The sequence below is a fragment of the Microcaecilia unicolor genome, chromosome 6 (assembly GCF_901765095.1).
Source record: "Microcaecilia unicolor chromosome 6, aMicUni1.1, whole genome shotgun sequence".
Lineage (NCBI taxonomy): Eukaryota > Metazoa > Chordata > Amphibia > Gymnophiona > Siphonopidae > Microcaecilia > Microcaecilia unicolor.
In genome coordinates, this window is record NC_044036.1 from 25,786,044 (window position 1) to 25,812,978 (window position 26,935).

The 26,935-nt window shown below is 43.1% G+C and overlaps 2 protein-coding genes across 13 annotated transcripts in view; one reads left to right on the forward strand and one right to left on the reverse strand.

Annotated features, from left to right (window-relative positions):
* OSBPL9 (oxysterol binding protein like 9) overlaps window positions 1-2,403 on the forward strand; it is a 272,285-nt gene extending 269,882 nt beyond the window's left edge. For 4 of the 12 annotated variants that reach the window (XM_030205288.1, XM_030205285.1, XM_030205289.1 and 1 more), the window contains one exon: window positions 1,626-2,389. In XM_030205288.1, coding sequence (XP_030061148.1) covers window positions 1,626-1,700 — 75 coding nt within the window. In that variant the 3' untranslated portion in view covers window positions 1,701-2,389. Of the gene's footprint in view, window positions 1-1,625 lie in introns of all 12 variants that reach the window. The other 8 variants (XM_030205278.1, XM_030205279.1, XM_030205282.1 and 5 more) reach the window with 4 other exon arrangements.
* Window positions 2,404-8,435: 6,032 nt separating this feature from the next.
* The window catches only part of NRDC (nardilysin convertase), a 137,145-nt gene continuing 118,645 nt past the window's right edge, over window positions 8,436-26,935 (reverse strand). The window contains exons 28-31 of the mRNA XM_030205933.1: window positions 26,228-26,318; window positions 18,751-18,867; window positions 15,676-15,765; window positions 8,436-9,563 (exon numbers count right to left, since the gene is read on the reverse strand). Coding sequence (XP_030061793.1) covers window positions 9,366-9,563; window positions 15,676-15,765; window positions 18,751-18,867; window positions 26,228-26,318 — 496 coding nt within the window. The 3' untranslated portion in view covers window positions 8,436-9,365. The remainder of the gene's footprint in view (window positions 9,564-15,675; window positions 15,766-18,750; window positions 18,868-26,227; window positions 26,319-26,935) is intronic.

Below are 26,935 nucleotides of genomic sequence, written 5' to 3' on the forward strand. Positions count from 1 at the left end.
CAGAATTGTACGGTACATGGCCCCATCCATTCTCCCATTGATGCGGTGAAGTAGTCCTGTGCCCTTAGCAGAGAAACACCCCCAAAACATAACATTTCCACCTCCATGCTTGACAGTGGGGACGGTGTTCTTTGGGTCATAGGCAGCATTTCTCTTCCTCCAAACACGGCGAGTTGAGTTCATGCCAAAGAGCTCAATTTTTGTCTCATCTGACCACAGCACCTTCTCCCAATCACTCTCGGCATCATCCAGGTGTTCACTGGCAAACTTCAGACGGGCCGTCACATGTGCCTTCCGGAGCAGGGGGACCTTGCGGGCACTGCAGGATTGCAATCCGTTATGTCGTAATGTGTTACCAATGGTTTTCGTGGTGACAGTGGTCCCAGCTGCCTTGAGATCATTGACAAGTTCCCCCCTTGTAGTTGTAGGCTGATTTCTAACCTTCCTCATGATCAAGGATACCCCACGAGGTGAGATTTTGCGTGGAGCCCCAGATCTTTGTCGATTGACAGTCATTTTGTACTTCTTCCATTTTCTTACTATGGCACCAACAGTTGTCTCCTTCTCGCCCAGCGTCTTACTGATGGTTTTGTAGCCCATTCCAGCCTTGTGCAGGTGTATGATCTTGTCCCTGACATCCTTAGACAGCTCCTTGCTCTTGGCCATTTTGTAGAGGTTAGAGTCTGACTGATTCACTGAGTCTGTGGACAGGTGTCTTTCATACAGGTGACCATTGCCGACAGCTGTCTGTCATGCAGGTAACGAGTTGATTTGGAGCATCTACCTGGTCTGAAGGGGCCAGATCTCTTACTGGTTGGTGGGGGATCAAATACTTATTTCCCTCTGCAGAATGCAAATAAATTCATATACTTTCCACAATGTGATTTTCCGGATTAAATTTGTGATGTGCTATCTCTCACTGTTACCAATAACCTACCCTTCAATTATGGGCTGCTCATGTCTTTGTCAGTGGGCAAACTTACAAAATCAGCAAGGGATCAAATACTTATTTCCCCCACTGTATCTTCCAGGTTTCTTTTTCATGTTTCCTTTTATTTTTGAATCTGTGTTCACTCAGTGAACAACTCTTTTCCCTTGGCTAGTTTGCTACTCTTTCATATGGAAACCTCCACTGCATATCTGATCACTACTGCCTTGCTAATTTCACTGATAACACAATTGAGTGTGTAGCACTAGATGTGCCCCTTGTGAGGGCACATCCTCTAGGGTTCTGCTATTTACTCACCAGTGACGTTCCTAGGGGGGCTGACACCCGGGGCGGATCGCTGATGCGCCCCACCCCCCCCGGATGCAGCGCGACCCCCCCCCCCTGGCGAAAGAACCCCCCCCCCTCCAGGTGCACGCCGCTGGGGGGGGGGGGTGCCACGCGCCTGTCCTCTGTTCCATGCTTCTTCTCTGAACAGGAAGTATCCTGTTCTGGGGCAGAGAAGAAGCATGGAACGAATGGAGGACAGGCGCGCGCGGCACCCGGGGCGGACCGCACCCACCGCCCCCCCCTAGGAACGCCACTGTTACTCACGGCTGTGTACTTTTTTTCTTTATATACCTGCTTCACAAAACACCTAATAAACTATAGAGCTAATAATCATATCTTTTTGTTTTAGCTTTTTCATGAAGATGGAGAATGTTGGGTTTACGATGAGCCACTTTTGAAAAGAGCAGTAGCGAGTAAGCATTAAGTAGTTTACAGAAGAAAAATAAAATCCACAAACTTTCATGCCTTGGGACAAATCAAAGTAATGTTTACACCAGTGTTACCACGTTCTTTTGATTTCAAAATCTAGTGTAACTGAACACCACCTCTTTCAATGATAGTGCTTCCTATCTCAGGGATATTGGACTTACTGAGGCAGATAAACAATTCCAAGCCATCTCTCACCCATTGGATGCTACAGTCATCATTGAATTCAGATGGAAGCCATCAAGTTGGGTCTCGGAGGCAGCAGACTTACCCCCAGCACCACAAAGATGCAGTTCTAAGGCACTGGTAGAGCTGTTCAACATGCATTCTTTACCTAGCACCGCATAAAGAACAAAATATTTGATATCCATTTCAGATTTCAGTCATGGTTCTATACATATTTATACATATATACCTAGATTCAGAGCTTCAATTGAAGTTATATATATGTAGCCAATCAATATTTTCAATATGTAAATAGAGTAAGAAGTGGACAATTTATTAGAAAATTATGCATAAATGTTATTTAGCAACTGTATTATAAAACTGATTTTTTTGGCATTTCCATGTTTAAATCAAAATATTTTTTTTAATTTTCAGGATTTAACTGTTTAAACTGTAACCATAGATTGCAATTTAATTCTATTAGTACATCTTAAAGCTTCATAAAATTAATTTTTCAAAAACTTACGTATTTGTATTTATTTCCTAATAAAATATTACCTCAATTGCTTCGTTACTTGTTCTAAACTATGCTTTGCAGTTAAACTACAAGCAGCTGTACGTTATCCTTGTGTTCTACTAAAATTATTTTGAAAATGGTTCCATTTAAGGCTGCAAGTTAAAGTGCAATTTAAACATTTAATCACATGCAAGTTTTCAGCCCTGCAAAGGGGGCCTTTCCCTCTGACTTATCCTGTCCATCCAAAAACAGGACATTGAGTCAGAAGGGCGCTGTAGGGTTGAAGACTTGCTTTCTTTTCAAAAGTTACACTGGGCAGGCACATAGTTGAGTGAGAGCTGTAGGCAGATCTGAGAGGGGAGGGAGAGAAGCAAGGACTGGGCTGGGGGTAAGGAATTTGATAGAGTTGTGGGGTAGCCAAACCCTGCCAGCTGAACAAATCCGCTGCCTAATTTGCCCCTTTTCCTCCTTGTACTGACTCTTGCACTCCCCAAACATGCTGAGTTTGTGCATGAACTGAGCATGCTTGGGGGAGTGGCAGCATCGTTGCATCTGAGGCAGTAAGGAGGGAGGGGCTAAGGCATCCCCACCAGGGAAGGGGAGAGGAAATGTGTGTGCCCCCCCCCCCCCCCCCCAATGGACTACCCCTGCCTTTAATCAAGATTAAAGATTTGAATCGAAATGCAGCCCCAGTTCTATTCAGTTGTCTGCTTTTCCTCTTTAGTTAAAAATAACTTCAAAAATAAGGGGCCCATGAATTAAAGCATGTTAAAACTAACATTGGTGTTGTAGGCCAGTGTCATCTAACATATGCTGTTAATAAGCTTTTAACATAATGGTTCATTAACTAGCGAAAGATGCAAAAATAGCTCATTACATGTTTGAACAGTGAACATACATGTTAAGTTCTTCTATCCCATTTACTCCTTGTTCCTTTGTCCTATCACATACCCCCTTGGTTGATTCTGTTACTATAGATTGTATTCTCTTGTTACGATGTAAGCTGCATTGAGCCTGTGATCGGGAAAGCGCAGGGTACAAATGTAATAAATAAAAAATAAGTTCAGCTCCCAGTAGATTACATTTTGCACTTTCATCTATGGTAACATTCTCCTTTATCAACTGTACTACATGTATTAATGGCCAATGTTAACATACTTCATAGTGTTATATTTGCCCTTTTTCAACCCTTTGGCCTGAACGTGTTTTCTCAGATTTTAATAAAGAGCCAAAATTAATATGCTAAAAATTTAAAAAAAAAGAAGAGGTACCCCTAAATGTAAGGGTTATAAATGAAGTGAAGTCAAGATGCAGTAAATAAATAGTATGCAAATGTATCAAGTTAAAAAAAAAAAAGAGAGCATGCTCCTAAAAGTACACAAAACTTGAGTTAAAATAGTGCACCTTTTTATAATAGAATTTGAACAAAAGGGTAGGAAAGTCTCCGATCATCCTCTAACCAATGCAGCTAACAAATAGGAGGTTCCCCAGGGCAGCCTGGCACTTAGAGAGCGAAGTTGGCAGAGTGGACACCCCAGAGGGAGTGGAAAACATGAAAAAGGATCTGCAGAAGTTAGATGAATGGTCTAATGTTTGACAATTAAAATTCAATGCAAAGTGATGCACTTAGGGAGTAGAAATCCAAGGCAGATGTAAGGTGGTGAGAGGCTGATATGCACAGATAGGGAGAGGGATCTTGGGGTGCTAGTAACAGAGGATCTGAAGGTGACTAAACAGTGTGATAAAGCAGGTGTAACCAGCAGAAGAAAGGGGGTGTTGATGCCCCTGTACAAGTCATTGATGAGACCCTACCTGGAGTATTTTCAGTTTTGGAGGCTGTATCTTGCTAAAGATGTAAGAAGACTTGAAGTGGTCCAAAGGAAGGCAACAAGAATGATATGGGGCTTGGGCCAAAAGACATATGCAAAGAGACTGGAAGACCTGAATATGTTCACCCTAGAGGAGGGACAGAGGAGATATGATACAAATGTTTAAATACTTGAAAGGTATTAATATAGAAACAACTATTTTCAAGAGAAGGGAAAGTGGTAAAACTAGGGGACTTGAATTGAGGTTGTGCAGTGGTAGACTTAGGAGTAATGTCAGAAAATTCTCACGGAGAGGGTGGTTGGTGATTGGAAGGCTCTCCCGAGGGAGGTGGTTCTGCCACAAAGGTGTGGGATGAACACAGAGGATCTCTAATTAGAAAATGAATGAGACACATAGGGTGGAGAGAACTTGGATGGAAACTCTAGTAATTTGAAATGTGAGGACAGTGCCAGACAGACTTTTACAGTCTTTGTCCCGCAAATGACATGGATTTGGATAGGCTGCTGTGGGCTTTGACGGCAACTCCAATAGTTAGAACATAAGGACAGAGCCAGGTGGGCTTCTATAGTCTATGTCCCAGAAACACCACGATCAAGTATATAATATCATGGTCACTGTTGCTTTAAGCTTGAATTGATAATGAATGTGACTGTTGGGCAGACTGGATGGCCCATCCAGGGTTTTATCTGCTGTCACTATGTTATCACTAATGGAGCTCTGCTGGGGATGTTGTCCAGTGCTCTAGGATTAGTTTATTGTTTCGTTTTAAGTAGAGGAGTGTGGTAGCCGTGTTAGTCCACTCTTAAGGTTATCAATAGAAATCAAACAAAATAAAACATGGAAAAGAAAAATGATACCTTTTTTATTGGACATAATACATTTCTTGATTAGCTTTCGAAGGTTGCCTTTCTTCGTCAGATCGGAAATAAGCAAATGTGGTAGCAGATAGTATATATAAGTGAAAACATTCAAGCATTACTATGACAGTCTGACAGGGTGGGAGGATGGGGGTGGGTCGGAGGTATGCATGGGGACATCAAAGCATATCATTGATATCCACACCCATCCTGTTAGAATATCAATGATATGCTTTGATGTCCCCATGCATACCTCCGACCCACCCCCATCCTCCCACTCTGTCAGACTGTCATAGTAATGCTTGAATGTTTTCACTTATATATACTATCTGCTACCACATTTGCTTATTTCCGATCTGACGAAGAAAGGCAACCTTCGAAAGCTAATCAAGAAATGTATTAAGTTATGTCCAATAAAAAAGGTATCATCTTATTTTCTTTTCCATGTTTTATTTTGTTTGATTTCTATTGTTTTGTTTTTAAAGCATCTTTTGGCAGGCTGGCTGACTAGTCTGCCCACCCACTTCAGTTGCACACGACTAGCAGTTAACATTTAAAAGCTTAGAGAATACAACTCCAGCGGGTAGTGCTGTCCTTGGAGAACATCTGCTACCGGTGAGTAACTTTGCTTTCTCTTAGGACAAGTAGGGCATCAGTATTACCACATATGGGACTCTCTAGCTACCAGGCTCCCTGGGGCCAAGCACACTGAATTGTAACTAAATTTGGTGTAGGTGCAGCCTGGAACAGTATGGGCCTAGGAGGGCGGAGTTGAACAAATTCTGCAGGACTGTCTGCCCAAACCAGCTCTCCTGATTAAGGCAAGAGTATGATGTGAATGTGTGGCCTGAAGACCAGATTGCAGCTTTGCAGATCTCCTTAATGGTGGCTGACTTCAAGTGGGTTACTGCTGCAGCCTTAGCATATGTGAAGGAGTTGCAGCCTGCTAGCCAATTGGATAAAGTGTGGTTACAGAAGGCTGACCCCCCCCACACCCCCCCCCAAAAAAAAAAGCCCTGTTAGGTCAAAAGAAACAAAAAGCTGGGTAGACTGTTTGTGGGCTTTAGCCTGATTGACTTAGGCACTGATAGGGTGACATTCAAAACATCTCCCTCCCTGACCTGTCTACCCACAATTAAAAAATTTACCTGGTGGCCTAGTAGTACCCACCACAAGCCCCTTTCCTCCAATAAAAAATAAAGCCCTGGTGGCTGGCACACTCCCACACCAATCCCTTCCCTAGCCCACCTGATGTACCCCACAGGAAAGGCAGACAAGCCCTGCCATTTTTCAAGGTGGTGGTGCCAGAAGCAAACATCACTCCTATGGAAGGATGCCACTAGTCACTAGGGAATTATTTTAAAAAAAGGAGGGGTGGGCCATTAGACCAGGAAGCCAGACACCCCACTCCTGTCAACCAACCTTTCTATGATGTCCTGGACCCATTTTCCCCCACAGTAGTTGCACATTTATTTTGCATGTCACAGGCTAGCAAATGCATGGTAATTGCGGAAATCCTGCGCTGAAGAGAGCACTTAGAAAATGTCCTCTCAGTTCTCAAAGCTCTGCAGTAAGGGGGAAAAAAACCCCAACAACAAGACAGAAAAGGCATGTGCACAAACATCTGAAAACTCTAGAATGCTGGGCAGTGTCCACACCATCTGTGACCTCACCCATCTGTGGTATTACTTATATCCTTCTTGTACTCAAAGAATGACTCTGCCGTGGCCAGCTGGCCAACACCTTTTAATGCCACCTAACTACCCCAAACCGTTCATGTATCCATTAAGTGGTGAATGGGTGTTCCTGGGCAGAGTTCCTCAGAATGATCAAAGACCATTGCCATATCATGGTGTTCTCCAATATGACCTCATTTTTTTAAAACTTAGATTCAAGTGGCTGTAGACAATTTTTTTTTAAGACACCCATTCACCTCCCTTTCCCACCTACTTAGCCAGTGCATGAAGGGAGCAGTGAGCATTTAACTCTGTCAAGATACACTTGTATCCCAGAACACAGCATAGGTTCCTAGTCCAACAGGAAGCCCATGCTAGAGGATGGGTAGGGTTGCCAACTAGATCCAGATTCACCTGACAGGCGTGATCCAGTCCTGACAATACCCCAATGCATGCAGGGACTTGGATTCTGTAAGAAAAGCTGGCTACAATGGGAAAATCAGAACCACATGTCCCTGCATGCAATGGGGTATGGTCAAGACTGGATCAACCCTGCCAGGCAGGGATTACTTATGGACTCATAGAGTCCATTCTGTCATGATTTGGCATTGAAGTCACAGCAGCACGGTCCATAGGGAGGTGAGCAGGTCTGCCTTTGTGACCCTGCCTGGAAACCATGGCTGGCTGAATTACAAATGAACATTAGTCATATAGAAAAATAAGTGGTGCTAGGGGGCTTGTTTCAAGACAGGCTAAGCATTTTATTAGCTCTCAGGGTTGGTTGCGGGATGATCCAGAGGAGAAAGTGAGCATCTTGAAAATTTGTAGGTGGAACTGGGGAAATTAAAGGACCCTATATCAATTTTTATATAATTTTTGGCTGGGAGGGAGAAGCTATAAATTAATGGTCCAATGGGAAGAGGATTTAGTGGGAATGAAAAAGAGTGTTTAATGAAGTTAAAAAGGTCTCCATTTGTATATTGATTTGGGAAAATGCTTATAAGGTATTACACTCCAGTAAAGTTAAAGGCTGTTTCCCCACAGAGCTATCTGGATGAATGGGGGCCATGTGGGAAAACTGCCTGTTTTGGCAAGATAAGTTCTTTTAATGGAAAGATGCTTGGGTATGGGTTTTCCTTTCGAGCCCAAAGCATGCCTGCTGGGCTTGAGTAACAGGAGAGAGGACCTAAATAGCAATGGCAATTTAAATGCCTTCAGGCCTGTTTTACTAAACCGCACTAACAATTCCCGGCACAGCAAATGAGAGGAAGTCTCATTTGCCATGCAGTTCAGTATAAGAGGATCTATGTTTGTCGGCAGCCAAAAGTGAGATAGTTGCCAAGTGGAAACATTCAACTGGTCATTACATTTAAAGGTAATACAAGATATGAAACAATTGATGGACAATATGATCGGTCACAAGAAGAATGGGTCCAACTGGCAGATAACTACTGGGGAGGGTTTAGGGCATTTGCTGAAGAAACAGTGAGCACTCATCTGATGCGATGTTTAATATGGCTTTGGGTGTTGTTGGGGGAGGTTTTCCCTAGTTCTAGAAGAGGCTGTGCTGATGTTACATTGCTTTTGTTGATATTCCACACTTATGGGTGTCTTTGATATTTTTTTTTTTTTTTTTTTTTTTTATGAGTTTTGAATAAAAAGCAATGGAAAAAATGGTACTACAAAAATTAAAGGAATACATATTTATTTAAAATGATATTTTCTACCTTAGAATACTGCTTTTATCTCAGACATTTTTTTTTTACTTACAATCCCCAGAACTGCAAACCAAACAGTAACAGTCTTTTCTAATAGTAGTGACCTGTGGTGCTGAGACTCGTTAGTTGATCAGATGAGAGAGCCTCTATTTTGGCTTATCTCCTCCTTACCTGCTTTTAAAGAAAGCCCTTTAAAAAAACAACATTTAGGAAACAGTGCCATTGGCATATTTCTAACACATTTACAGTTGGTGTCTGAGATGAGGGTAGGGGGTTTCTGCAATGATCTTGAAAAATTCTCTCCAACTGCTGCAGTAACAGCTACTTCATCCATCAGCTCCAGCCAGGAGACTGCAAACAATCACTTTACCGCCCTCTTTTCTTAGAGCATGGTGGAGGGAAGGGATTCCCCCTTCAACTCAAAAGGGAGCCCAAAGTTGCAGAGAGAATGTTAAAAAAAAATCTGTTGCCATCTTTCTGCCTAATAACAGTTCCTTTCATAGCAGCAGTTCACAATCCAGTGAGAAGTTTTTTTTACTAAAACAAAATTATGTACAAATATTTTAGTTAATAAAATGGAGCAAGGCCTGTCAATTAAGATACAAGCCCAAGGCACATCTTTATACAGTGACTTGGCAGTGGAAAGATACTTTCTACATCAGTATGAGAGAAACCCTCAGGCTCATAAACCCCCCTTCATGGGCATATGGAGCTCCTGCAGTATAATGTAATAAGCAAATATCTGGAAGATGACAATTCAAACCTTTTATCCAACAGGCGCTGGAGCTACGGCCATCCTGGGACTGTTCATCTTATTTCGTGTAGTCATAATTTGTAAACTAAATATATCAAACTACCCCATTTTTTTTCAAACACTGTTCTTCCAGATTCAGCACTTATTCACTTTATTATCTTATGGTAGGGGAACAGGTTAAGTGTTGCCGTGAATGCCCGGATATCTGTGATGGGCACAGTCTCAGCCATTAGAGGTGAAGCAGGGAGGAAGACAAGCTCAGTGGCCTCCGCACTGGAAGAGTTCTGTGCTTCTCCCACAGCTGTATCAGGTGTGTCCGTTTCATACTCGCCAAATCCAACAACCTGAAAAATCCAGCCATACAAAAGCATGAAATGAAGGGGAGGGAGGGGAGACCGTTTTTGAGTTCTAATACTTTACACATCTTGTGAAGCAAGTTTCAAACAAGCAGCTATTTTGCAAAGGAAAATTACGTTCCTGTCTTCAGAAAAAAAAAAACAACTTTGCTTTGTGTTAGGATGCTTATCTCCCTTTCCGCTGCTTCCCACTTTTTTTTTTTGCATTTAAACCCAGGGGCCCTAATTAAGCATTTTGAACTGATTATGCCAAGCACGTGAGTAAAATTAGACCTGCCTTGGAAGTATGGCTAAAGGATTGAGCCACAATGAAAAGGCACACAAAACCCTGTATTTGATGATTCCACATCTTACCAAAAAATGACTAAGGTGAGACAGAATTAAATTAGTATGCGACAAAGGATAATTTGATAGCTTTTGAATATTGACTTCATAGTTATCTGGCTACTGCTGCTGACCAGTATAGCATCTCAATATCGTTACAGACCATCTCTGCACTATGCAGATAGTGTCAAGGTGCTCTTGGAACTTATCCCAATAGTAGCAATACGCATCTGCTAACCCCAGTAACTTAGGACAGATAGAAAGCAGGCTGAATACTACCACCAGCAAATGATCATTTTTTGGCTGGTGTTTAAAAAAAAAAATGCTGACCATAGCATAGTATATTATATATATACACAGACATAATGTTATACTTAATCAGGTCAATCTAACTCCCAACAGACAACTTATCACCAAGGCCCTGATTATTAATTTAAAAAGATCCTGTTCCATTATCAATGGGAAATAACATTTTAACCATTTCTTAAATTGTACAGAATTTGGCTTCTAGATGGATTCCTAGCAAAAGATTTCACTAACTTGTGCTCTGCAAAGTAATTCATGTAATGATTGTCAAGAAGACCAAAGGAATCGCTGTAGTGTATAGGATGAGAACTCTGAAGTCAAATACTGAGGAAGGCCTAAATGAAGACTGGGCTCATTTTAAAGCTCTGAGCCTAATGAAGAGACAGAACTGTAGAAATTTAATCTGTCTGGTATCTTGCAGGAGTAGGATGAAGCTGTCCAGATGCTACTACTACAAATCATTTCTATAGCGCTACCAGTCGTACGCAGCGCTTCACAATTGAACATGAAGAAAAGACAGTCCCTGCTCAAAAGAGCTTACCATCTAAATCAGGACAGACAGACAGGACAAATAAGGGATAAGGGAAGGACAGACAGGTAGGACACATAGGGAAAAGGGACTATTGAAGAGAGGAAGACAAGATAAAGGTTACAAGCAGGTGACAAGTTAGGAATTGAAAGCAGCATCAAACAGGTAGGCCTTTAGCCTGGATTTGAAGGCGGCCAGGGATGAAGCTTGACGTAATGGCTCAGGACGTTTATTCTACAGAAGATGCTACTGTTATAAAGGCAATTACAATAATCCAGTTGGCTAGCCCCAAATGCATGGATTACAAGTGCAAGAACCTTTGATTACGAATATGTTTGCACCTGCCTCAATAGCTGTAGGCTAGCAAAACATAGGGCATCCTATGATATCTGTTTATAGTCTGATAAAACCCTGAAACTTTTCACTTCTAAACTTTGTGCCTCGGACTTTGGTTAAATTAGCTAAACTTACTGGATCATCAGAGGAAACACGGATTAGTTAGTTAAGGCAGAAGCTGTGTTCATATCAGGCTCCTTACAATTCAGGTTAAATAAAGCATCATTTGCTTATTTACTGCTCACATTTTTACATACTTCTGCTCAGTCTATGTTGAGGTACCAGCCCTGAGTTTTCTTTCCTTCACTTAGTTAATTTCACTTGTTTTCTTTAGATAAAGGCAACTTATTGTCTCCCTGCACTTTTTAAGCAAGCACCCTTTCTCTTTGCTTGTGATCTAAGCTGGAGCTACACAAAACTCCTCCAGGGGTCTGCATCAATTGGATCATCAAGGAACATGAGGATCAGAAACTGCAAAATGAAACCATCACTAAGATTTGTGAGTTGAAGTTCATATCTTTAACTTATATTATCTTTTAATTTGTGATACCCTGCAGAATCTTCCTCTGCACTAAAACTTCCAAATAATTTCACAGGAGTGAAATACTACTACTACTTAACATTACTAAAGCGCTACTAGGGTTACGCAGCGCTGTACAATTTAACATAGAAGGACAGTCCCTGCTCAAAGAGCTTACAATCTAAAGGACATCCATTTGATTTATGTCTCTAGTGAACAATATTAGATACTGGACTTTAAAAACTATTTTACCTTGTTTCAAGATTTAAAAGCACAAAATATAGGTAGAATTAGCTGACTGAATGCATATCTCATTTTAAACAAGAAGTCTTTATTGAAGCATAACAGAGCTCATGTTTCTAGAAAGCAGATACTTCAAAGGGACTCAGACTCTCATCAAACACTGTCTACGCAATTAACTGTTAATTGGTGCCAAAGACAAACTGTTTTTTTTTTTTTTTGTTATACTGAAGCTAAAGAGCTCTGTAATCTTTCCTACTTTAAACAAAACAACAATGGTGACAGGGAATGTCCCTGAAATATTCCTTCCTGGCTCTTGATGTGAAGAATGACAAATTGTCCATCTTCATAATTCAAGTGGAGAGCAGTTTGCCACATTTTCATGGTAAAATCGATGTACTCCATCAATTCAAGGTATATTTTGAGGAAGGTTATTATCCAAGAGTGTGTGCTATTATCAAAAGCTTCAGGCATCCTTGCTTCAGCTTTTTGATGTCATGCTGTCTCCTGTCTCAATCTAACCTCCCTGTCCAAAGCCAAGTCACCTTGGAACCAACTAATTCAGAATGCTGCCGCATGACTGCTAGAAGGCTGCAAGTGGCCTGACCACATCACACCCTTCCTGCAATAACTACATTGGCTACCAGTACACTTCCAGGGCTAAATTTAGAACTCTATGTTTGATTTTCAAAGTTCTCAAACAAAATGGGTTAGAGTAATAAAAAATAAGTTAGCCCTTTACACACCTTTGAGACCTCTAAGATCCTCTCAAGGAGCATCGCTATCTATACCCTCATCAAAAGAAATTGTATGATGTGATACCAGCCAGCGAGCCTTCTCAGGAGTAGCAACCATGCTCTGGAATTTACTCCCAGAGGGGTTACACATCTATCTTGAGACTACCTCTACTTAAGGAAGCAGGTGGAAAGCCTGGCTCTTCTCCCAGGCCTTTAATAGACAGGGTGATCAGTTCCTTATATCTTGTTTTAACAGTACAAAGAACTTGCATAGAGTTTAGCCATCCATCTATTTATCCTAACTGACTCTGTACCACCCATCTTGTTCCCATCTATATATCCAAACAAAAGAGAAGAAACAAGCAATCCAACAAAGAGTCAGTACAGGCAAACCTTTGGTTTGCCTGCCCTATCTATATATCTGCGTTTGGCCCCTTGGTTACACGGTAAGCTGTACTGTAGAAAAACATTAGCATCATATCTATATTAGTTGAATGTTATAATGTGTGCTTATTAGATGTTTCATTAATATTATGTTGATATCACATTATACCCTTGTTGTTATTTGAATTTCAGGGCTGTTAAATGTGTATATTTTTGATTATGTTTCATGGTAGTCCAATTATTAGTTTTTAATTTGCTGCTCTCAAGTTTACCTCATTTATTGTATTCATGTTTATATTTGGCAATTTTTACTATTGTTATGCTGTTAACAAAATTGTAAGTTTTATGTAAAACTGTACCTGCTGCTGTGCACCAGCTTGGGTGAATCTCTTCAAAAAGGCGGTTAATAAATCCCAATAAATAAAATAAACAAATATCAACAAAAAAATTAAAATGGAAAATAAGGCGATACCTTTTTTTTATAAGACTAACAACACATTTTTGACTAGCTTTTGGAAGACAAAACCATCTCCCTCAGGTCAGAACAGTAGAGCAAAATATATCACCAGAAGATACAAATGAAAAATAAAAGCATTCCAATGACCGTCTCAAGGGAAAGGGGGAGAGATGAATGAATGAGTGATCAGTACAATTTGATAGAAAACCCAGATCTTCAAATCCTCTCTCCTTAGTTGCAAAGTCGTTCCTGGATTGTTTTAAATTTCCTTCTAATATTCTGACCAAAAAGATGATTGATGCAGTGCTCAGGTTCTGGTGTCACGTTCATTTGCTTTGAGGTATCTGATCTTATGTCTGTGTGACTTGATTCTTGTCTTTAAGATCTGCCCTCTCTCTCCAACATTGCATCCTTCACATTTTCTGCACTGTATGATACATTTGACAGGGCAAGAATAGGATTCCCTTATGCATAGTAACATAGTAGATGACGGCAGAAAAAGACCTGCATGGTCCATCCAGTCAGCCCAACAAGATAAACTCATATGTGCTACTTTTTGTGTATACCTTTCCTTGATTTATACCTGTCCTTTTCAGGGCACAGATCGTATAAGTCTGCCCAGCACTATCCCCGCCTCCCAACCACCAGCCCCGCCTCCCACCACCGGTTCTGGGTAACTGGGGGTCCTGTGAGATATTGCAGGGACTTGTGACATTCTCTTCTTATTGAGCTGCAGTTAGGAGCTTGCATTTTACAAATGTGTGCATCAGATTGGAGGAGCAGGAAATATCTCTTTCAGTAATTCATCCTCCTGGAGTAGTGGCTGTAGGTCTCTCTGTTTTTCCGGCTCTGGATTGATGTCACTAGAAGGAGACTTCTCAGATTTTTTTTTCTTTGTACTGCAGTATGAGTTTCAAGAGAGGTGGTTGACATGAAGAGCAATCTTCCTCTCTATTATTTTTGGGTTACAGTCTTTTAGTTGGAAGGATTCAGTCAGAATTTTGAGGTGTGTATCTGTCTTTTTGGTCAGAGCATATACAGCGGTATTTGCTCCTGTCAAAAGCTCAAAAAGAAGAGAATGACACAAGCCCCCTGTAATAGATCACACTGGACACTGTGCCAGTACATATCACAGGAAGGGATCTTGTGCTCTTCCTCAAATGTAGTTCATATCATTCAATAGAGAAAATATGAAGATGTCACTTCTGATCAGTCATCCATCTCTCCCCGAGATGGTCACTGGAATATTTCTCTGTCACTTATATTCTAATACTGTTATCTTTTGCTCATACTGTCTTGTCCTGAGAGAGGTGGCTTTGGCTTCCACAGGCTGATCAAAAATGTATTACTATACACTGGAATATAAACTGAGATTTTTAGGCCACAAAAAAAAAAGTAGTTCAAAAATGGGGATCTTGATTTATATTCAAGCCTCTCTTCACCTGCCCTCACCACCTGAATTTCTTCCTCATCCCAACCCCTCACCAACAGCTCAGTCTGAAAACCTACTTTCTACATTATTCTGTGTTCTATCTAAAAGAAAGGACTGAATTCCATTCTCAGCTTAACACAGCCTTTGAAATAAAAGGCCTTTGTCAACAATATCAAAGAAACCATGATTCTTAGACTTATTGGTGGCCTTTGATATTGTTGACAATCAGCTGCCATTTCATCATCTTTTAGAACTGGAGTTAAACCACATTAATGCCTCCCATCAGTCCTGGGGACTCAACAAACGTAAGTAGTTAGGAGATGTATATACAGGGGAATGCCAGAGAATGCACTTCTATATTCAGTATATACATAAAATAGCCACACTGGGTCAGACCAGTGGTCCATCTAGCCCAGTATCCTGTTTCCAACAGTGGCCAATCCAGGTCACAAGTACCTGGCAGAAACCCAAATTGTAGCAATATTCCATGCTATCAATCCCAGGGCAAGCAGTTGCTTCCCATGTCTGTCTCAATAGCAGACTATGGACTTTTCCTCCAGTAACTTATCTAAATCTTTTTTGAACCCAGATACACTAACTGCTGTTATCACATCCTCCGGCAAAGAGTTACAGAGCATAACTATTCGTTGAGTGAAAAAATATTTCCTCCTGTTTTAAAAGTATTTTCATGTTATGTTACGTAAAGTTCCAGGGCTACAGTGGGAAATCGTGCATCATTCTTGTCCATTATTAGCAAAATAAAGTATTTTTATGTTCCAGCATCTTGTGCTTAAAGCAGATAAACAAGGAATATTCGAACCAGCCTCATACTCACATGCACGCTAAGGATTTTACTCTGAGGTCCTCTATGAGCCTTGAACCAGTCTACCATTTCAGACTTGGTGAAAAATTTTAGGGCATCGATCTGAAAAGGGTAAATCATAAAAAAGGAAAATAATTTTCAGCAAAGCCCAAAGCAGACTGATGTTTGTAACTAGAGATAACGTTTCAGCAGTTGATAGTCAAACTTCAATGGAAAATGGATTTCTTTCATCATGAATCGGGGTTAAATGGTAGGGTCCTGTATTGCCATAAACTAGAACCTCAGACTCAGCTTCTGCCAGAAAAGCTGAAAAGAAACTGGGGGTGGGGGGGGGGGGGGGGGGATAGAGAGAGAATAAGAGGGTGGACAGAGGAACACAGAAAAATAGGGAACAAGATGACAACAGTGTTTTAGGAAAAATTATGAATTTAACTAAATTAGCAAGTGTTGGTGGTTACAATGTAAGACGTAATGGCAATCTGAGCACAACTAAATATTATTACACACCAGTTTATGTATTAAATTTGGTGAGGTTTCTATAGTATTACATTTCACAATATCAGAAGAAACCGGTCAACATAATCCCCAGAGAATTTTTATTGGTTACAATGTAAGGCCAACAAAATTTTCTTGCGAGGTTGGATTTACTCTAAGGCCTCCTACCAGGGATATGAATAGAGCCTTAATCTGCAACACACGAGCCATAGGATGAAGGTGAAAGAGGATAGACTCGCGAGTGGTGGATGTGTGGAGATGAAAACTATCTAAATTCAAGAAAGCACGGGACAAGAACAGAGAATCTCTAAAGGAGAGGAAGAGACAGTAGATGATATGGATGGGCAGACTGGATAGGCCATATGGTCTCTATCTGTCATCATTTTCTCAGTTTGTATGCCCTATATGTTAAAAGGGTTTTAAATTGTAAAACTGCTAATGTTATGTGCATAACTTTGATGCATTACTCTAAAGGCAGGGGTTCTCAACCTGGTCCTCAGGACACACCTAACCAGTCAGGTGCTCAGGATAACCACAATGAATATTCATGACACAGATCTGCATACAATGGAGGAAGTGCATGCAAATTTATCTTGTGGATATCTTGAAAATCAGACTGGCCTGGTGTATCCTGAGGACTGGGCTGAGAACCTCTTCTCTTAAGGTGATTGTTCTGTTGTGATTAGTTTAGTTAAAACTTGATTAGATGGGGTTATAATCATTGCAGATTTATGAAGACTGATAATGACTAAAGAGATGGTGATCTCTGTAACCAAGCCAAGCAGTAAGCAAACTGTCTCTCTTAAAAGGTTCCTTATGGCCATTTCCACTAAATGTTATATCAGTGGCTGTCTTCTTATCTGCAAGAGAACACTTTCACTGGGAACCCTTTCTAACATAGTAGATGACGGCAGAAAAAGACCTGCACGGTCCATCCAGTCTGCCCAACAAGATAAACTCATATGTGCTACTTTTTGTGTATACCTTACCTTGATTTGTATCTTGTCTTTTTCAGGGCACAGATCGTTACATTATTGGTAAGGGGCAGGGCTTAGCCTTAAATTGAAAGCTGTTAAGCTACTCAATGAAATAAAATTAAGAAGACTGCATAGTTCAAATCAGGCAAGTGAGGAATAAACAGTAATGCTTGAGAAATCTCTCAGGCCTTCTGAAAACTTGTCTAGCACACAAATTTCCTGTGAATTTTAGAATTCTTCAAGATGAAAGACATTTAAATGGCATCTATTTTGTTTCAAGGGTTTAGGCAAACTGGCCTACAGGCATTTAGCTTTTCTTTGCCCTGCAACTGCGCAAAGCTTAAGTCTCTCTTTCAGCATTATTTCCTTTTTACAAACTCATTTATGAAAAATCATCTTTTTTAAAATGAGAAAACATACAGCCAGATTTCAATTAATCCAGTTGTGAAGAAACAGTGCATTTTAAGCCTGTAAAATGTATTGGCTATTTTCCTGCATTTTGTTCTGAAGTGTATTTCTCCTATTTGGCCTGCAGATGGTGCATGTTTATAGTTAAAGTGTTACAGAGGACTGACTTCTCTTTCTTTCTTTCTTTCAGTCAGCTCATGACATAGATAATAGGAAGTGCCTGTAGTGATGTAACCAGTTTTTATTTGAAACTTGACTGTTCTGGGCTCTGACTGGCTTGGAATTTTGAAATTACCCAGCAGATGCTGGCTGTTGCTTCAGTTTCAGCCTGGGAGGAGAGAGAGATCTCTTTGCTGAAGCTGTGCGAACAGATATATGTCATCTCCCCAGGTACTTTCTAGGAAGTATGCAAGTGTTTAGTTAGTGTTATAATTGATCTATATTTCAGTTACTTGTTATTGTTTGCCAATTGCACTATTTTGTTCCACTGTTCAATATTTGTTTGTTCGCCCTGTTTATCTGGACTGATAAAGAATCCTGGTGGTTTGTGTGTTGGATCTGTGAGTGCTTTCTGGGAACTGTGGGACCACTGGGAGTGTGGCTCCAGTAAGGGAGTGTGGCTCCAGTAACCTAGAAATCACAGGGGATAATTGGAGAGTGGGAGACTCGCCCAGAGGCAGTTGTGACCAAGTCGGTGGAAGGAGGGTGCCAGTGTAGACCACAAGTGGCAGGTGGAGGTGGACCTGAGCTGTGCTGAGAATAGACCCTCTAAGTGGCTGCGGGGTAACCCCAGGTGGATGACTAGGCATTTTGTGACACCAGTGTTAAACCCAAACAGCCATTTTAAGTATATCATTAACAGTATTTTCAGTTAAAGGTTAACTCCCCTCAACAACCCAAAATCTCAACCCCAGCCTCCCTCCCTCCCATCCAAAAACTATAAAGCAATCATCACATTATTTTACAGGAAGTGATTTTAGATTGTGCTTTGCAAATTCATAAATGGGTCAACATTTTAAAAAATCTGTTTATAGATTTCTCCCCAGCCTGAGACGCAGATAGTTTTTCCATTCTCAGCAATTCATGAATTTATTGCAAACTCATTTAAAAATAACACCAAGGTAAAAAAAAAAATGTCGAAACAGGAGGCAGCAGATATGATGTCTGAATTAGAGAAGAACAAATGACAGCTCTTCCAAATTCCTACCTCATGGGCAAGCCGGCTGAAGAGATACTGTTGGGTAAGTACTTCATTCCAGTTCCTCTCCACCTCTTCCCCAAGATGTGTGTCCTCACATTCTTTAAGCTTTATTAAAGCTGTGACCTACAAACAGCAAAGATTTGAACTGATCAAACAAAGGAGCTCAAAAGTTCGGTTGCCCTAAAAATATGGCCCAACCCAACAGTCACCAATTTAGTCCAAAGAATGGACAAAAATTTGGTACACATGCCAGCAAAGTTGTTATAGCTTCCTCTTACCAACACGTCACCATAATAACAAAAGAAATGTTAGAAGGGTAAAGCATCGATTACAAGTAGGGTTAGGAACCTCAAACTCAAAGGTAACTAGACGCAGCAAAAACAAAGACAACTACAACACATAAAGTGTTTTTTTTATTTTTCAAATATCTTTAGACAGAGGAATGATGTTCAGGAAACTATGACAAGCAAGCCCAGGAGGACAGATCACAGTACCCTTAGCATGACAGAAGATTACATACAAGGGGAACTGAAAGACCTTAAAGGGAGGGTGAGCTTATGAGGTTCACCACAAGTAGGGTATGGCTGGTAGTACAAACAGGACTTCCAAGAAATAAATTTGTAATAAACAGAGTGTACAGTTTTTTCCCCATCAACAAGCAGCATGAAATCAGCTACACCAGTAGGTAACATCATCTGATGGCACTAATATGGACCCAGCTCTGTCAATACTCAGAAAGACACGTATAGGTTTCCCACCCAATGGTTGCACCACGTCCACTCAATCTTGTCTCATCTGTGCTAGTGCCTGGATACAGACCCTCTATCTTGCTATCAATCTGTTTCAACCCCTTTACTGCCCTCTCCTTTTATCATCATCTTCTTCTCACAGGGTGTCCACTCCACCCACCCTAGAAAAAGAAAATTAAACCTTTTCCACCACCATCACCATTGATTTCAACCTTGCAACTGTGGTCTTCCAGATGGCAGACCAGATCCCAGGATTCAAAAGGTAAAGATTATCAGTCACAAACAACCATGTGGTCTGCTACCCCGCTTAGTCAGACAATAGTGACCCCAACTGTGCTCACTGGAAGTAATTTTATATAAGGTTACATATGAGTGATAGCCAAATAGGTGCCAATTTGGAGCCCCGATCAGTTCTTTCTTTTTCCGCGGTAGAGGGTGGCTGCTTGTCGGTCTCTCTCCATAGCCCAGTGAAAGAGCCTTCGGTTTTTCGCGTTTTTTCTCTCCCTTTTTGTTCAGTATATCCAGTTTAGAAAAAAAAAAGGAACCTTTATTTCTTAGTTTCGGTCCCTTAAGTTTTCTTTCGTTTTTGCCGCGGCCCTCTTAGGCCGCGCATACGCGCTTCTTATTTTTGTGCTTTATTCTTGGCACAATCGCAAATTTTGACTTCGCCGCCACTATTTTTCCATCCATGTCATCAAGGACTCCCAGCGGCTTCAAGAAGTGTACTCGGTGCAACCGGACAATCTCAGGTACCGACCCCCACGCGTGGTGTCTTCAGTGCCTTGGGCCCGACCATCGCCCAGACGCATGTAAGTTGAGTCTTAGCTTGAAAAAGCGGACACAGGCTTCAAGACAAGCTCTTCGGGACTGACTTTTTGGAGCTTCATCTGGTTCCTCGGCGTCAACGTCGACATCGGTACCGAGGTCGGTGGCGTCGATATCAGCACCGGGGATGGAATCTACATCGGGAGCGCAGGTAATGGCTGTCCGGGGACCATCACAAGCTGGGAGCAGTGAGCCGTTGAGTGGGTTTCCACCTGTCTCGAAGACTCCTGCTGGACAGGCCCACCGGGACCAACCACTCTCGGACCTGACCCCGAGGAGGCATGTGGATTCCACGTCCTCCTCATCGGTACCGAGGAGTATTGATGACGTACATCGAGTGAAGGCTAAGAAGCATCGTCATCGGTCTCCTTCCAAGCATGGTACCGGGAGCTCCGGGGCATCGAAGGATTCGGCACCCGTGAAGCGTCAACGCCGATAGGACCGCTCCCCCTCCATACAAAAGGTGTCATTGCGTCGGTCTCCTGATATCCCGGTACTGCCTCCTCAACCTTCATGGGTTTTGACACCGACCCCGCAGCCTTTCTCGACAGCGACTCTGAACGAGCGCATCCGAGCCATTCTTCCAGGTCTTCTGGAAGGGCTGCTGTGTCAGTCTGCTCCGGTACCGGGGGTGCTTGCGCCCTCCCTGCCGTCGATGGAAGCGGCAGCTGGCTCTCTGCCTGTGGTGCAGTCTCCGATGCCGGTGCAGCTTGCAGCATCAGCCTCGGTTGCCACCCAGGTCGACTCCCCGTCGACATCGGTGGAGGGAGCTTCATTGCTGCCAGCACGGGAGTTGACTTCTCGACATCGCCATCGAGGACGTGGTTCCTTGGCGTTGAGAAGGGCCCGGTTACGGACTGCCGTCAGGGAACACTTGTCCGACACCGAAGAGGATGCTTCATGGGGTGAAGAGGAGGATCCCAGATATTTCTCATCTGAGGAGTCTTGTGGTCTTCTCTCTGACCCTACGCCTTCTTCTCCCGGAGAGTCTCTTTCTTTCTCTTCATTTGTCCGGGAGATATCTGTGGCTATTCCCTTCCCTGTGGTATCTGAGAATGAGCCCAGGACTGCCACCTAAGGAGTCTGTCCCTTTGCATTATGTCCTTAAGGAGACATTGCTCAGGAACTGGATGAAACCGTTAAGTAATCCCACCATCCCCAAAAAAGCTGAGTCCCAATATTGGATTCATGGAGAACCTGAGTTGATGAAGTCGCAGTTACCTCACGACTCTATGGTTGTGGATTCCGCTCTCAAGAGAGCCAAAAGTTCTAGAGATTTCGCCTCGGCGCCCCCGGGGAAGGAATCTAGAACTCTGGACTCTTTTGGGAGAAAGGCCTACCAGTCCTCTATGCTCGTGGCCAAAATTCAGTCCTACCAGCTCTACACGAGCATTCACTTGAGGAACACGGTGAAGCAACTGGCGGACCTGGTCGATTAGCTCCCTCCGGAGCAGTCCAGGCCTTTTCAGGAGGTGGTTAGGCAGCAGAAGGCGTGTCGTAAATTCCTGTCCAGGGGTGCTTATGATTCTTTTGAACCGCTGCCCAGGGTATAGTGATGCGCAGACTCTCATGGCTGCGTGCCTCTGACCTGGACAATCGAGTCCAGCAACGGATTGAGGATGTCCCTTGCCAGGGGGATAACATTTTTGGCGAGAAAGTCGAGCAGGTGGTCGATCAGATCACGCAGCGGGAAACCACTATGGACAATCTCTCCCGCCGGGCGCCTTCTGCATCTACCTCAACTGGTAGACGTTTTCCCGGGGAAGGAGGAGTGCTCCCTATGCATATATAACAGGCGTAGGTACAATCCTCCTTCTCGACAGCCTTCTCAGACTCACCCCCAGCGCATTCGTTCACGCCAACAGCATGCGCCAAAGTAGGCCCCTGTGGCTCCCCAACAAAAGCAAGGGATGGGCTTTTGACTGGCTCCAGTTGAGCATAGCCGCCATAAAAGTGCGCGTGCCTGACGATCTGCCGGTCGGAGGGAGGCTAAAATTTTTTCACCAAATGTGGCCTCTCATTACCTCCGATCAGTGGGTTCTTCAAATAGCCCGGCTAGGATACTCCCTCAATTTGATCTCCACACCTCCAAATTGCCCACCAGGAGCTCAGTCCTTCAGCTTCCAGCACAGGCAGGTACTTGCAGAGGAACTCTCCGCCCTTCTCAGCGCCAATGCGGTCGAGCCCGTTCCAACAGGGCAAGAAGGGCTGGGATTCTATTCCAGGTACTTCCTTGTACAAAAGAAAACAGGGGGGATGCGTCCCATCCTAGACCTAAGGGCCCTGAACAAATTTCTGGTCCGAGAGAAGTTCAGGATGCTTTCCCTGGGCACCCTTCTTCCCATCATTCAGGATAACGATTGGCTATGCTCTCTGGACTTAAAGGATGCTTACACTCACATCCCAATACTTCCAGCTCACAGGAAGTATCCTCGATTCCATCTGGGAATGCAACACTTCCAGTATTGTGTGCTGCCCTTTGGTCTGGTGTCTGCGCCCAGGGTCTTTACAAAATGCCTGGCAGTAGTTGCAGCGTCGCTACGCAGACTGGGAGTGCATATTTTCCCTTATCTCGACGATGGGCAGGTGAAGAACACCTCAGAGGCAGGGGCTCTATAGTCCATGCAAATGACTATACAACTGCTGGAGCTACTCGGGTTCGTTTTACATTACCCAAAGTCCCATCTTCTTCCAGTTCAAGAACTAGAATTTATAGGAGCTCTGCTGGACTCACAGACGGCTCATGCCTATCTTCCCGAGGCGAGAGCAAACAATCTTCTGTCTCTAGTTTCTCTGGTCAGAGCATCTCAGCAGTTCACAGCTCAGCAGATGTTGAGATTTCTAGGCCACATGGCCTCCACAGTTCATGTAACACCCATGATCCGTTTTCACATGAGATCAGCTCAATGGATCCTAGCTTCCCAGTGGTATCAAGCTGCAGGGGATCTAGAGAATGCAATCCAGCTCTCCACCGATTTTCACAATTCCCTTCAATGGTGGACAATTCGATCCAATTTGACCTTGGGACGTCCTTTTCAAATTCCTCAGCCTTAAAAAGTGCTAAACAACGGATGCATCCCTCCTGGGGTGGGGAGCCCATGTCGATGGGCTTCACACTCAAGGACTTTGGTCCCTCCAGGAAACAGGTTGCTTTTGACTTGTAACCACTTGCCTCCACCTACCCTCCTCTACTCTTTCCTCTACACATTAATTGATTTGCTTGCTTTATTTTTTGTCTAAGATTGTAAGCTCTTTGAGCAGGGACTGTCTTTCGTCTATGTTTGTGCAGTGCTGCGTACACTTTGTAGCGCTATAAAAATGCTAAATAGTAGTAGTAGATCAATCTTCTGGAGTTGCGAGCAGTCTGGAACGCTCTAAAGGCTTTCAGAGATCGGCTGTCCAATCATATCATCCAAATTCAGACAATCAGGTTATGATGTATTACATCAACAAGCAGGGGGGCACAGGATCTCGCCCCCTGTGTCGGGAAGCCGTCCAGATGTGGCTTTGGGGTCGCCGTCATGGCATGTTTTTCCAAGCCACGTATCTGGAAGGCGTAAACAACAGTCTGGCCAACAGGTTGAGTACGAGTAGTTGCTCAACTCGGGCGTGGTACGCAAGATCTTCTGAGAGTGGGGCACCCCCTCAGTGGATCTTTTTGCCACTCAGATAAATCACAAGGTCCCTCAGTTCTGTTCCAGACTTCAGGCCTACGACAGACTAGCGTCGGATGCCTTTCTCCTTCATTGGGGGAAGGGCCTTCTGTATGCATATCCTCCCATATCTCTGGTGGGGAAGACTTTGCTGAAACTCAAGCAAGACCGCGGGACCATGATTCTGATTGCTCCCTTCTGGCCGCGCCAGATTTGGTTCCCTCTTCTTCTGGAGTTGTCCTCCGAAGAACCCTGGAGATTGGACTGTTTTCCAACCCTCATCACTCAGAGCGAGGGGGCGCTTCTGCATCCCAACCTCCAGTCTCTGGCTTTCACGGCCTGGATGTTGAAAGCGTAGAATTCGCTTCCTTGGGTCTCTCTGAGGGTGTGTCTCCTGAGTCTTGCTTGCTTCCAGGAAAGATTCCACGAAGCGGTGTTACTCTTGCAAATGGAGGAGGTTTGCCTTCTGGTGTGATAGCAAGGCCTTAGATCCTCGCTCTTGTCCTACACAGTCCCTGCTTGAATACCTTCTACACTTATCAGAGTCTGGTCTTAAAACCAACTCAGTGAGGGTTCATCTTAGCGCGATTAGTACTTATCATCGCCATGTAGAGGGTAAGCCTATCTCTGGAAAGCCTTTAGTTGTTCGCTTCATGAGAGGTTTGCTTTTGTCAAAGCCCCCTGTCAAACCTCCACCAGTGTCATAGGATCTCAACGTCATTCTTACCCAGCTGATGAAGTCTCCTTTTGAGACGCTGAATACCTGCCATCTGAAGTACTTGACCTGGAAGGTCATTTTCATGGTGGCTGTTACTTCAGCTCGTAGAGTCAGTGACCTCCAAGCCCTGGTAGTGCATGCTCCTTATCTCAAGTTTCATCATAACAGAGTAGTCCTCCGCACGCACCCTAAGTTTTTGCTGAAGGTGGTGTCGGAGTTCCATCTGAACCAGTCAATTGTCTTGCCAACATTTTTTCCCCGTCCTCATACCCGCCTTACTGAACGTCAGTTGCACACCTTGGACTGCAAGAGAGCATTGGCCTTTTATGTGGAGCAGACAAGCCCCTTCAGACAGTCCGCCCAAATGTTTGTTTCTTTTGATCCCAACAGAAGGGGAGTTGCTGTCGGAAAACGCACTATTTCCAATTGGCTAGCAGATTGCATTTCCTTCACTTATGCCCAGGCTGGGCTGAATCTTGCGGGCCATGTCACGGCTCATAGTGTTAGAGCCATGGCAGCGTCGGTGGCTCACTTGAAGTCAGCCACTATAGAACAGATTTGCAAGGCTGCAACGCGGTCTTCTATCCACACATTCACATCTCATTACTGCCTTCAGCAGGATTCCCGACGTGACAGTCGGTTTGGGTAGTCGGTGCTGCAGAATCTGTTCGGGGTTTAGAATCCAACTCCACCCCCCCCAGGCCGCACTCTCAGTTAGATGTTTCTTCGTAGGTCAATCCTTGTTATGTCCTTGCCGTTGCGAGGCCCAATTGACTTTTCTTTGTGTTCTTTGTTGTTTTGAGTGAGCCTGGGGGCTAGGGATACCCCAGTTATGAGAACAAGCAGCCTGCTTGTCCTCGGAGAAAATGAAGATACATACCTGTAGCAGGTATTCTCCAAGGACAGCAGGCTGATTGTTCTCACATACTCGCCCACCTCCCCTTTGGAGTTGTCCTTTTCCTTGTTATTGCTTTGTTATCGAACTGATCGGGACTCTCGTGCGACGGGCGGGAAGATGGTCGCACATCCGCGCGCTCGAAGGCTCTAGCAAACTTTTTGTTGCTAGGGAAGATTTCAGTTCCTGGGGCTGCCATGGACGTCACTCCTTTATCTCTACTCTCTTTCTTTCTTTTTCTCCCCTCTGTTTACTTATCTGTTTAAATATTGTATTTGTATATTCACTGGTTTGGCGATAGACTTTCCAGTCTGTTGTAAGCCACTTTGAGCCTGCATCCTGTAGGAAAAGGTGGGGTATAAATGCAATAAATAAATAAATATAATCATTGTAAAAAAAAAAAAAAAGCTCTTCTACCTAAATCTATGTATTATATCTTTTAATCTGATTATTACGTTTTATCTTTCTTTCCATACTTCAAAATAAATCATTGTAAATACTCAAAAACCTAAACGGAATGACAGGCAATTGGCACAAAGCTCTCAAGATGCAGTATCACTTATCTGAAAGCTCATCGGATAAGTGATACTGCATCTTCATTGGGACATGCACAGGGACCACTAGGAAGTGGCAGCATGTTTACCTGGGTTTTGAAAGCTTCATCTGTTAAACTTTCAATTGTCTCTTCAAAGCACTTAAGGAAATCTTCAATTTTCTTGTCAACCACTTCAGTGCTGAAAGAAACACAACAATCAAATTGGCAAAGTTTAAATACATTGCTACATGAAACCAAAAAGGAAAGGAACAGGCCCGTGCATATGATGAGTGATATATAGTAAAACAAGATTCAAAAGTGCTAAACCCCTACAAGAAAAGCTGTACTGGCTCCCCATCAAAGAACAGACCACCTTCAAAATCTGCACCTTGGTACACAAAGAGGCATATTTTCAAAGCACTTAGCCTTCCAAAGTTCCATAGAAACCTATGGAACTTTGGAAGGCTAAGTGCTTTGAAAATATGCCTCAAAATCATCTACGGCATAGTATCAGGATATATGATAGACCTACTAGATCTACCAACCACAAACAGAATCAGATCATCAAGATCATACCTAAACCTACATTATCCAAACTGTAAGAGGCTAAAATACAAAACAACCTATGCATCCAACTTCTCCTACATAAGCGCACAACTATGGAACGGTCTCCCAAATGCTGTGAGAAAAATCCATGACCACTTAAACTTCAGAAAATCACTCAAAACTTACCTCTTCAAAAAGGCCTATCCCAACAATCCAACATAAAAGACCAGTACCCAGCAACCGAGCACAACTAATGATCGTTCTGGACAA